A 13,496-nucleotide genomic window follows, 5' to 3' on the forward strand; every position below is an offset into this window, starting at 1 on the left:
ATTTCCGGTGAAAGCCAGCCAGACGGCGTCCACGTCCCAAACTGCTGCGCCCAGTGCGGCACCGCCCGTGTATTAACTGTTACTAGCGGGATGCATAGCGCCCCCACCCGACTTGCCTGTCTTGTTTTATGTAACGCCAGTATCATGTACCATCGTGTGAGGTTCCATATATCAGTCTCGTTTTCGCGCTGGAGAACACATTTCACATCGTTTATACGCTGAGGTGATAAAAGTCATAGGACAACGATATGCACATGTAAAGATGGCTGCAGCATCGCACACACAAGGCATAAACGGGCAGCGGTTGGCACAGCAGTCATTTCTACTCCTGCGATTCATCTCAAGTGGTTTCCAACGTGAATACGGCCGTACGATGGGAATTGGTTGGTTGGTTGGTTTGGGGAAGGAGACCAGACAGCGTGGTCATCGGTCTCATCGGATTAGGGAAGGATGGGGAAGGAAGTCGGCCGTGCCCTTTCAGAGGAACCATCCCGGCATTTACCTGGAGTGATTTAGGGAAATCACGGAAAAACTAAATCTGGATGGCCGGACGCGGGATTGAACCGTCGTCTCCCGACTGCGAGTCCAGTGTCTAAGCACTGCGCCACCTCGCTCGGTCGATGGGAATTAACAGACTGAATGTGGAATTGGAGATAGACGCATGGAACATTCTGCGAGCACTGTGCAAGCTGGTGGTGGGTCCATAGGGGTCTGGGCAGCGTTTACGTGGAATGAACTGGGTCCTCTGGTCCAACTGAACCGATCATTGACAAGAAGTGCCCATATTCGGATACTTGGGGACCATTTGCAGGCTTTCAGCGATGGAATTTTTATGGATGGACAAAGCGCCATGTCAACGGACCATAATTTTTCGCGATTAGTTTTGAAGAGCGTTGTGGAGAATTCGAACGAATGGTGTGGCCAGCCAGATCGCCTGACATGAATCCCATCGAACATTTACGGGAGATAATGAGAGGTCAGTTCGTGAAGAAATCCCTGCACCAACACTTCCGCAATTATGGGCGGCTGTAGAGGCAGCGCGGCACAGTTCAAAAAGTGGTTCAAATGGCTCTGAGCACTATGGGACTTAACTGCTGTGGTCATCAGTCCCCTAGAACGTAGAACTACTTAAACCTAACTAACCTAAGGACATCACACACATCCATGCCCGAGGGAGGATTCGAACCTGTGACCGGAGCGGTTGCGCGGTTGCAGACTGAAGCGCCTAGAACCGCTTGGCCACACAGGTCGGCTGAGTCCCATAGTGCTCAGAGCCATTTGTACCATTTGAACCAAGACACGTGCATCAAGAGAGTCTATATAAATCAGCGCGCTCCACTGCAGTGCTACACTGGAAACAGTTTTAGTCATAGTGCAAGGCAGGCGCTGCCCGCTCTTCAGTTCCCGCTCTTCAGTTAACAGAAAAACTGTATCAGGTCGTCTAGTACAGGTTCCAATGTCCCTCAATTCATATCGTAAGTCTGACTCCCATCTCATTTTACAAAACGTGAGGTATTCTTCCTTGCCTTGCCGAAACATGTTTCAGCATACAAATGTCATCATCAGATGGTCCCTTCATTATTCCATGCCTTACTTACTGTTTTGTTTGACTTTGCTGAACATTCATAGCCGCCTCTGCCTGTATTTTAAACGGGTAAATATCTGTCTGGGTTTCAAGCGTTGACGAAAAAGATCATTTGCGTATGTACCTTCTATCTACGTACAACCGCAACTCGACTGATATCTGGCACAGTTGTGTCACTCATTACCACTCACAAACAATATCGATTTCTAGCAAGCTGCCGGAATGCGGATGAACTGACTGAACACGGGTTCTTCACTAAAACGTAACTTTCATTTCCTCGGCCAAACAAATTAATAGTGCCGGGAAAGGCAGTTTGCAGTCCAATGTTCGACTTACAATAGGGCATTCACGCGATAATTCCTTGGAGCGAAACAAGCCCAGTTACGCAGGTTGTTGTGCACGAGAGTGCGACAGGACGTTCCCCTAGTCCCCTAGGCATTTATTCACATCACAACGAAATATTTCAGTTCCATTACATTACCTAATCTCTAAGAGCGTTGTGAAACGTCTTTTGTGGCGCGTTGTTATTCAGACGAACTCTGACCTGACAAACTGACATACATTCAGAAGGGAATGTACGTCCTATCGGGACAGAAGTGTCTTGTTCCTTAGGAACACTTATTGATGAAAGCATCTGCTGTCTGAAAACAGACCTAGTGCAGATGCCTGAATCGGCCAGACGAAGCATTCTTGAGTAATAAATATTTGTTGCAAGACAGAGAGAGAGAGAGAGGGGGGGGGGGGGGAAGGGAGGGGGGAAGGGAGGGGGGAGAAACATCCTTTTGGTTTTTGATGCCCTCAAAAGTAAACGTTTTGGAGGAAGGTTATAAGGCTGATTTCTTTGTGTTTTTTACAAACACGTGCATTATTCATAGTTTTGTTTGTTGAATGTGATTCAGCCCATAGAAGTGCATACATTAGAAACAGTCGTTTTGTCTGAAGTGAATGATAAACGTGCTTTGAGTGCCGGTATTAAATTCCCATGTCCAATCTTTTGATGGCTCTGTCTTCAGTCGAGGATTATAACAACATTGAAAGCATGAACACTGCACACTAGTCGATCATTTAAGATTTTTCTACTATAATTGGAGGCGAGGACATCGTCTCTCTACGATTAGTGGAATATTAAAATTTGGATCAAGCACATATGGAGGGCTAATCTCAATAGTGGTACAAGTCCATTTTTCTTCATTCTGAGATACAGAGTCCTAAAGTTAAATGAGCGCTGAAAAATCAGCAGTTGAGATACCAGAAATATTCAAGTATATATACTTGAATATAAGTCTATATACTTGAATATTTCTGGTATCTCAACTGCACATTTTTCAGCGCTCATTTAACTGTAGGACTCTGTATTTCAGAACGAAGAAAAATGGACTTGTACCACTATTGAAATAAGCCCTTCACATAATTCATGATAACTGACATTTCAAACGACGCGCTTTCACAAGCATATTCTCGTCCTCGGGGGAAAGTTTATAAAGATCTTTGCATATTAAAAGTTAACAAACGTTAGACACTGAAAGATGGGGATAAAACCTTGCTTCTCGAAACGCAGGGTTTGGCAGTGATCCATCACTAATTAAATAAGGCCCCAGGTAAAGTTTAATATTCTAGGCCACCGTAAGTATCTCCAGAACAAGTCAATACATCAAGTTTCGGTTTTCGCTGAGTTACAGCTGGCAATGTAACGAATCTTCTGAAGCACGCAACTAGTTTTTGACAGTTATGGCAATCGAATTATGACGCAAACATATAAAAAATTGAACAGTAGACTCACATTTTTTTCCTATGGCATTAAGAAGAGCCATTGAAGACGATTTTAGCGATATGGAGTGAATCAAGTAGTAACTAAATAACAACAACGGAAGCCAGTTTCCCCTCGTCATGGCATCTTGTCCCACAAAAGGCGCCTATCCTTCCTAGTCATAGACCAAATGCTGCGGACTTAAATAATCCTCATCTTTCCTAACAGTTCCAGAATGCACCACTCTCTGCCCAGACATGCACTTGAGTTGGTCGTGTGTACGAGGAGGAAACCTGACATTCCAATGCCTTTTCTTGTCGCTTCTTTATCGACTAGACGTTGAACCCGAAACGGGTAAATAGCTATTTGTGTCCTCTCTGCTCGTCAGCATTGTCGGTGTAACGGCAGCTGTGTTCGCTGTGTTTTCAACAGTACGCTGGTGAAACTGACAAGAAACGAGCATATCCGGTACTCAACTGTAAACACTGTCGTATTTATAAGTCGATGTCGTCATCAGCGGCATCACGGAAAGCTAGAGTCGGGTCGTGTTTGTTGACGTGCGGGGCTGGCCGAAGGAATGCGGCCGTTTCGTTTGTTTACCTGCGGCCTGGCCTCACACTTCGCGGCAGACTGTCTTGTGTTTCTCTCATGCAGCTGGTCGGCGGACTAACTAAATCTTTTTCTGCACAGTGAAGCACACCGCTGGATTAGCATTTACTACCTGATGCGCAACTGTAGTGGCAAATTGCGTAAGCTCTTCCCAAGTGCACTTAGTGGTCTGTTGAAAGTTCGTACAGGGGAATAACAAGATGTGGGAATGATGAAAGAAGTTGCTTCCCTCTGCCACGCACTTCACTGTGGTCGTCAGAGTATGACTGTAGATAAAACAAAGTTCAGGCCGGAATAACGTTTATTTTTGCGCGCATGTAATTTAAAAGAAGAAAGTTTGACGCTTTGATAGGCAGTCGTGAATGTTTCTGGATTAGTACTATGTCCGCTTACGTGATCATACAGTACTTTTTAGATATTCTTCTGTCACTAGGCCACCTAAAAATACCAAATTGCGAAAGTTGTTAACCAAAAGAAGTTTTATTGCAGTTTCTTGCGAACGGTTCTGGGCGCTTCAGTCCGGAACCGCGCTGCCGCTACGGTCGCAGGTTCGAAACCTGCCTCGGGCGTAGATGTGTGTGATGTCCTTAGGTTAGTTAGGTTTAAGTAGTTCTAAGTCTAGGGGACTGATGACCTCAGAAGTCCCATAGTGCTCAGAGCCATTTGAACTATTTTTGAGCAGTTTCGTGCTGACGCAGTTTTCAGTTTACTGCCAGTATACTATCAACAGACGATTTTATGCGTGGCATTTAAATCAGTGACAAACATCGCCTTCGCTTCAATGACACCTTCGATGACTGATTCTGGTAATGGCTTTTCAGAGCTACCAATAAATGATCTATTTGTGGGACGGAACCTAATACATACGAACACCGCAACTTCAAAGTGCGTAGTGCCTTCAGTGTACGTGCAGCAGCGTGAGGGCGGAAGTCACAAGAGTTCATGGATGCTTCCCAGCAGTAACAAAAACGAATCAGCACCTTCTGTATTTCATATTTCCGCGGAAAAAGTGATCGCAACGTAACTTGTTTACTTGCCTTCCATTTTGTTCTCACTTTGACTTGCAGTATTTTTCATTTCTACTTCTGTAGTTGTGTCTTCACTTCCTGCCACAGCCTCCTCTCGCTATAACCAAGACCTCAGGTAGACTGTGTTACACTCCTAATGGCACACCACTACAGTCTCTTTCGAACCCCAGGGATATAATCATATCCGGTTCAGACTCAGCAACGTAAAATTGTTACCGGCGGTGGTGCGCCTCCTTTAACATTTAGCACTGTGGAACCATCTGCAGATAGACTGTTCTGGAACAGACGGACAGATCCTAACGCTGATTAAGGAACTTGCGCTGCTTTAGTTCGTGCGGGTAATGAAACGCCGTTAAAGCTCTGCCGACTGAGCTGCCAAAATGGTTCAAATGGCTCTGAGCACTATGGGACTTAACGTCTGAGGTCATCAGTCCCCTAGACCTTAGAACTACTTAAACGTAACTAACCTAAGGACATAACACACATCCGCGCCCGAGGCCGGATTCGAACCCGCGACCGTAGCGGTCGCGCGGTTCCAGACTGTAGTGCCTAGAACCGCACGGCCACTCTGGCCGGCCCGACTGAGCTATCCAGGCACAAACTCCTTTGTGTGCGCAAGGAACCGTTCAGGAGTTCACTTTCCGACAGGAATTTCATTTCTCGTATGCTTGTCTACATAATATTCCCAGGATTCTTCATCAGTTAGTGGGACAATAGGAGCTTAAATAAAGAGATGAAAACGAAGGCTACCAGAGAGACAAAATTTTAACAAACGAGACTGATCACGGGTAAGAAGCTACAGTGCTGTCTCACAGCTGTGCAATGAAAGTGTAGTCAGAAAAATTGAATAACATGAAAGAGAGCTTCGTACAACATAAAATGGTGCATAAATGCAAAATTACATCGTTAGAGGGGGTTGGGTTGTTTAGGGAAGAGACCAAACAGCGAGGTCATCGGTCTCATTGTATTAGGGAAGGATGGGAAAGGAAATCGGCCGTGCCCTTTCAAAGGTACCATCCCGGCATTTGCCTGAAGCGATTTAGGGAAATCACGCGAAACCTAAATGAGGATGGCCGGATCTCCGCAGTGTGCTAACCACTGCGCCACCTAGCTCAGTCGTCGTTAGAAGACTTCTACGTAACCTCCTAGCCGTTGGCCACTGACCTTGCGAAAAGTTGTTTTCGACTGATTGTTTTCATAGTAGAAATGTGGATAACGCTATGATAAAATGTCTGTGTATTCGAAACGTATTGCACAGGGTAGCAAACTTTCTTGTCCTCCCCTTCGTTCTGCTTACATCCACCCAGATTGTAGGATAAATTTCTACTGTACTTCAGTTTGTTATGAACAGTAGCATCGCTAACAGGATGACGCCGGCACTGTGGCCTAGTTTCCATCCTGTTTTAAATACGTGCGATGATACGAAGTGCATCCAGAGTGTGTTTTACTCGTTAGAATATGCAGTGGTTCTTTGCCTTGAGCGGCTGCGACACATAACTTAAGCTCGTTAAAGGGTATTTTTGCGAGCTGTTGTTCCAGTGCTCTGTGTGTTCTCACAATAACCGGTTCCCAGCCCACAGGGACCCATCAACCAGTATTTCTGGCAGATAGTAACTCTGCAGTACAACGATATTTTACCACTTATGCTATCAGAATGCCGAGCGACTTTTTCAGTCATTAGTTTTACTGTTTATCCGTCGATGTTTTTGGACAGTCGTTCCTGCAGCGTGACTTGATATTCTTTTAGCATCGTGACGAAAAGCCTGCTTGTACTTTGGGAGTTTTTGACTGATCCCTCTGCCAAGCGCTTCACATTGGTTTGCAGAGTATAGATGTAGATAAAAAAGAGTTTTATCACTTATTTTGTTTTCAGTTTCGTTGCAGAGAGTAAGTCTTACCAGTAACCAAACTGACCATTCTAAAAAGCAGTAAACATTTTGGTCGGGCTGTCTGATTAATCTGTTCTTGGGACTAGAGCTGGCGGTCTCTTATGCGAATCGTAATGCATTTGCATATGTATCTACTACAAGTGTTTAGTTTTATATTTCCAAGAAAAATTATCTTTTTCTGCTCATTAAACTGTGATGCTGAGGACAGTGTAAGAAGAAATAATGACGTATTTACATGAGAGGCGTGTGAGCATTAGGCCTATATGCGTAAGAAAGATTGGTTGTTGCTTTGGGTATGGTATCTTACTTCTTCATAATTCGCACAACCTAAAGAAGATTCGGCCATTACATCGCATTACACACAGAGAAGAGATTGTTTTAACGCGTAAGTGCCCGAAGTAGTTTGTGCCTTGAATAAAGAAGAATAAATATTTACGGAATAGGGTCTGCTGCCATTTTAATTCAATGTGTTATATGATTAACACAGTCGGAGAGTTTGGCACAACCAATAAAATTTATTTCTTCTGCAAATGTATGGTTTCGTGGATTGCTTCTTACTCTGGTACTACTCATCAAAGAGTACTTTAAGACGGCATAGTCAGCCTAATTTGACCGTTGAATTGATAACTTCAGTACAAAAAATTAAATGGCCCAAAAAGTATTGGGTGATAGTTTAGTGAAATTGAAACATGCAGTTTTTTGGTCTATTGCAATAAATGATGTTTTTCGTCTTTCAGATTGTGAAGGTGCTATCGAGCATGCAGCCTTCCGTGCTACTAACACTGGTAAGTACAGTAATTTTGCGTTTCTGAATAAGAAAATGTTCTAGACTAAGTTACACATTTGGAGACGGATCCAGCAATATAGGACTGACGGTAGCATTTAAGTAATTAATCCATTTAGACAAACTGTTTGAAAGACCTTCCGGGATGTGCGTTGATTAGATGGTTTTCTATAGAAAATATTTTGTGAGCATCGGATCACCAGCAACAAGAGAGCTGGAAGTGGCAGGGAACCTATATTCTAATTCCACTGCAGCTATCCGTATTTAGGTGTGCTTCATTTTTCGTAAATCGATCCAAGAGATTCTAGGGATGCTGGAATCGAGAAACCCGCAAGGCGACAACCCACTACATGCATCGTCCTGGTTATGTCAACGGACTCGCATTCTGGAGGACAGCAGTCCAGATGCCTTTCTGGATATCCACATTCATGTTTCATGTGGTTGGTCTAAATCGCTTAAGGCAAATGCCGACGTGACTCGTTTGAAAAGGGCACGGCGGATTTCCTTTCGCATCCCTCCCCCAGCAGAGTTTTTGCTCCGTCGACGGAAAGTTACACTCTGTCCCTTTTTTTCTATGAAAATGAATTGACAGTGGGCATGCCATGCAGCGAGGCGACTGGATGGTAGGTGGGTCAAAGAAGTTCTGTGTTGTATTCATAGAGCTAAGAAAGAGGCAGGGGACCACGACCGTGGGAGGTGAGTGGTTGGCAACACGGGTGCGTGTAACTCAAAGCTGCAAAGCGTGGAAAAGTCTGGAGGAAATTTTTATCGAGCCCGTGGATGTGGAATGATGTTGTTGAGTCAACTACTCATTACTTTCCGATGGACTGCAGTATTATCTCTACAGAAGCAGATGACTAGAAGTCATAAAATAATATACTGTGTAATGCAACAAGTCCAGTATTTTTAAAGCAGCTTTACGAAGTCGGACGGTACAGCGACCCTTCAGGAATTGTGGACGATAGGCGTATGTCAGCAGCTGCAACAGTCGTAGCAATCGAGTTCAGGTTGACAGCAGACTTTTAAACTGGCGTTTAACCGGACTTCTGCGACAATTCCAGGGTTGCCTATCTGTACATCGTGGTCCTCTATGCCGCGTGCACAGTTTTCCAGCTCCCCGTCGTGTTGATAGCTCGTACGACTAGAATGTAGGCCCCACACACTGTCTTCTGGGGGTCTGCCAGGAGGTGTAAGCGACCTCCGCATTAACATCTCCGCCGGCCGTTGTGGCCGAGCGGTTCTAGGCGCTTCAGTCCGGAACCGCGCGACCGCTAGGTCGCAGGTTCGAATCCTGCCTCGGGCGTGGATGTGTGTGATGTCCTTAGGTTAGTTAGCTTTAAGTAGTTCTAAGTTCTAGGGGACTCATGACCTCAGATGTTAAGTCCCATAGTGCTCACAGCCATTTGAACCATTTAAAAGCAAATTAATTGCCACAGCTTCGACAACTAACCAAACTGCCAACACCTTACACGATACCTTGCGTGTTGGAAAAACAAAAAATTATAATCGTCACGGATCCCAAGAACACCAGTTTGATGTGATTTTAGTTCCAGTTTATAATATCGGGGAAGGATTTCGTGTGTGTGCTGCTATAATCTGTGTTTTTTACGCATGACAGTTTAGAATTCATTAGCAGTTGCCGATTAAGAGCTACAGTAACTTTACATTCACATTTAAAGACAGGAATTATTTCTTGTTTCAAGCAAAAAAAATTTGTTCAGAAAATCTGAATGTAAAATTTTATTTTTCGCTAGGTGTCGGTCTCACCATGCCACTCTGACGTAGGAGCAGTCTATAGAGCTTTCTAGTGTACAAGTTTCTAGCCTGGAATCTATTTTGTTGTTCTGAATCAATCTTCGGATAAAATAATCTTATGAAAACTATAAAATCATAAAATGTAATCAATGTACCGAAAGCAGTAGCAAAATAAGGACTTGCATACAGATTTATCTTCATTTTTAGGTTAAAAGAACCAGTTAACAGTGGAGAGAAACGAGTCACAAAGGTCATATCGAGTGGTGTAGTAATATCAGTTGTGTCTAAGATTAAATTTTTTGAGCATCCTACGCATTTCACGTAACTTTTGTCAGTATTCATACTTTATTTCGTTGACCAGTCTTCTCATTTGTTGACATTTGTAGGCTTCGTACATCATAAACACCGATAACGTAAGTCTAAAAAGTATTGTGTGAAAGACGCGCTGGTACAACAATACGCACAGCTAAGCGTGGGTTTTGTGGGTAAGCTGCATTTACAGGAGTATCAGGCGGTGCCACGTTACAAGTAGGGCGGGAGTGGAGGATTCGCCGTGCCGGTACGTGTCAGTGGGCATCACGTCTGTTTGCGTTGCGAGGATGTTGTGTAGCAGCAGCGGGCGATGCGGGGGCGCGCCACGTGACGAGAGCCCGCCCCTTCCAGCATGGCGGCCGCGGGCATACACACGGCGAGCCCGGCACACACCTGCCTCTCCCTCTGCCTGCCGGCCCCAGCTTTTTCTTCTTTTCGTTAGGGTGTGCCGCCAGCCATTCCGCTGGGAACGCAGCCGGAATTGCGACTGAGTGAGGCGCCGGGTGGCTGCGCTACCCATCAAACGTTTCCAGGGACACTCAAAGTTTTGATTACCACCTCGAGGGCAAAGAAAATCCAGCTGTGACGATCAGACTAGGTGACCGGCTCAATCCTTCTATACGTATTCACCCTTCAAAGCAACATACTTTTCATTCTGTAAATGCCTCGCTCGGAATGGTTTCTTCATTGAGGAAAGAGGAACCTCGTGTGATAGTGTCCTGTACAGTCTGAGGTGAGACACTGTCGTGGGAAGAAAAAAAAAAAAAAAAAAAGTTTCACAGCTTCGCGCGACACTTCGTCTTTACACGCTAGAGTGGTTTACCAAAAAAATACGCAGCAACGCCACTATCTCGGCAGTGGGTACTCCACACATTTCCACCGTTTGCTTTGTTCTTTTGTCTCGCGGGCATTGTGGGGCAGTGGTGACGAGGCTGGATTGATATAACAGCTGCATCACTTCCACTGCTGCCTCGGGTCGGTGGGCGCCTTTGATGGCTGTCTGAAGTCGCGTAACGCAGCGGGGAGCGACCTTTGTCACGTCCAAAATGTCGTGCAAGGCGTTGAAAACTGATCTGTCACAGATTTTTCACTTTTCTGCCGTCGCCTCGATTGTGATTCGCCCGTTTCCGAGCACCAGGACCTCGCACTTCCCTAGCGATCCCCAGTTCTTCTGACAGAGATGCTCTGCACTTGGTTCTCGTCATTCACGCTTGTTTGAGTCTGCGCCACCTGATCACTGTGTCGTCGTATGGTGGTGCACTGTTGCCGTACACTTCCCTCCCTCTTGGCACGCGTTGTTGCAGCATGGTCTCCCTTCAGATGCGAAAGGCGAATAGTCGCACGATACTCCACTTTAACAGTGAGCTCCTCCATTCTGTTTTGGCTCCTATAGACGGCACTGTGGCGCGGAGAGTTCGATGCGTAGGAGGGCTGCAGACATGTACAGGCAAACAGACAAAAAACGTACTGCGTAACTTTATTTCTCGAGGTGATAATTAAAACTTTATGACTACTCACTATGAATGAGCAACAGCTATCCGTGTATCACATTATCGACGTATCTTCGAGGTGATATCGACATCGAGCATCGATATGAACATTATAGGTGCATCGATATATTGATATTAATATTAGATATCGAAAACGATATTTTCATTGTCTGTCTTTTCTTGATTCGTAGGCGCTATGGTTCTCATCAGCAGATATCGTACCCACCCCAACTACTACCAATCGCCGGCCGGTGTGGCCGAGCGGTTCTAGGCGCTTCAGTCTGGGACCGCGCAACCGCTACGGTCGCAGGTTCGAATCCTGCCTCGGGCATGGATGTGTGTGATGTCCTTAGGTTAGTTAGGTTTAAGTAGTTCTAAGTTCTAGGGGACTGATGACCTCAGATGTTAAGTCCCATAGTGCTCAGAGCCATTTGAACTACCAATGTTTGCAGTCTGACAGTGAATGCCGAACATTGGGTTTAATTTAATTTGGTATTCAGTACTACAAATGAGGACCAGATTCGAATATGAATGTATCTACACTGCCTATTCATGAAAGCGTGTTACTTTCGTGTGTCAGTTCTACCATTGAAAATAATAGGTACAAGGTGCATTGGTGACAGCACTCAATGAGAATGGCGGAAATCATTACTCCCTGCTCGCAACTATGAGGCAGAATGTGCGCTTCTCTTACCCCCTGGTTGCCTGGAACAATAAAAGACAGACGCACTCTAAAAGTATCGAGCATTCATCACGGAAATCACCCATTACTGTCCTGGTATTTAATGGAAAATAGACTCTGTTGTCTGAAATGTTTAGTCGTCGTTTCACAACTGTTTTGTCAGAAATTGCTCATAAATACTTAATATACCAAGCCTCTTCTGTTCCGTCCGAAAGAGTGGTAGCCTTGGTAAACATGCCAGATAACATAACCAGACTGTCAAGGGAATATATTAAACCAAGAGTTCTGTTAATGTTTATCGGTGATGATTATTGGTTTCATTAATTAGCGTTTTGTAAGTAAGTGATTTTATAGTACATTGTGAGACATTTATTGGTTAATGTGGGATATAATGACGTATTTGTCAATTTTTAAACGTTTGTCAATCAGTTCTATGACTTCGATAATTTTTTTTTTAATTCCTGTATCTAAAGAAAATATCGACCGATGTAACAAAGTACCGAAATCTTTATCTCACTTGTCAGTGGTATTGATGTCTTTTATAAATATCGACACAATATATATATCGATATCTTTAAAAGTTTGCCCATCCCTACTACTGACCGTAAAACAGATGGAACCGTAGTGTACTGCTACAGTATCGGTATTGTGCGTATTTCTCCCTTCTACATGTGGCGTGCACTAGGAGACTCGTGTCCGTGGAGCGGATGTGCTTGGTGGACGGCCACGGCTGGCTGCGCGTGCACCACCGCCAGAGGACCTGGCGCTCTAGCCGCTGTGTCCTGCACGATTTTCCTGTGTAGCTTACAGGTGTGCACAATTTATCGCTGATAGCCGATCAACGAAGACCAAGAAACGTGGAATAGGAGAAAAATTGGTGTAGTCGCAAGTTTTTGTACGCTGGTAGGAGTTTAGGAGGGAGTGCCATGAGCGACATACTAAATATCCTGACCGATGTGCTGTGAGCTTGTGGAGGGGGTGGGGTGGGGTGGGGTGGGGTTGGAGGCTACTTTTTATGTTTTTCTTGAATAACTCGAAAACCGCGGCTTCCAGCGAACATGTTTCGCAGAACAGAATTAAACTACATGAAATTTACTACAAAAAAGGTCCTATTCATTTTTTCTCTAGGACTGATAGTTTACACGTTCCAGAGGATGAAAAAACTGCAGATCGTAAAAGGCAGTTTTAATGGTATGAAATTAATGTCTGTTGTCCAATGAAATGGATGGGACAGGGTGAATGGCGGGAGAAGTAGGGGGGGAGGGGGGGAGAGAGAAGACTGGTTAGGGAAGGCAGGTCGCCGAATTGCACTGATTAGATTAGATTAGATTAGATTGGATTAGATTAGATTGGTTTTCGTTCTATAGATCCGTGCTGAGGAGATCCTCGTTGATGTGGAACATCATTTTTTTTAAGCTGAAATAACAATACTAATAGTATGAATATATACAATACATCATTTGTTTCTATTAAAAAATTCGTCAATGGAGTAGAAGGAGTTGGCCACTAGTAAGTCTTTCAGGCTCCTTTTAAACTGATCTTTATTTGTAACTAAATTTTTTATGTTTACTGGCAAATTATTGAAGGTGAGTGTTCCTGAGTAGTGGACCCCTTT

General features: G+C 44.5%; 1 protein-coding gene across 2 annotated transcripts in view; it reads left to right on the forward strand.

Annotated features, from left to right (window-relative positions):
• The window catches only part of LOC126263704 (xaa-Pro dipeptidase), a 926,801-nt gene that overhangs the window by 751,292 nt on the left and 162,013 nt on the right, over nt 1-13,496 (forward strand). For both annotated transcript variants that reach the window (XM_049960847.1, XM_049960845.1), the window contains exon 4: nt 7,596-7,643. In XM_049960847.1, the coding sequence (XP_049816804.1) occupies nt 7,596-7,643 (48 nt within the window). The remainder of the gene's footprint in view (nt 1-7,595; nt 7,644-13,496) is intronic.

The sequence above is a fragment of the Schistocerca nitens genome, chromosome 6 (assembly GCF_023898315.1).
Source record: "Schistocerca nitens isolate TAMUIC-IGC-003100 chromosome 6, iqSchNite1.1, whole genome shotgun sequence".
Lineage (NCBI taxonomy): Eukaryota > Metazoa > Arthropoda > Insecta > Orthoptera > Acrididae > Schistocerca > Schistocerca nitens.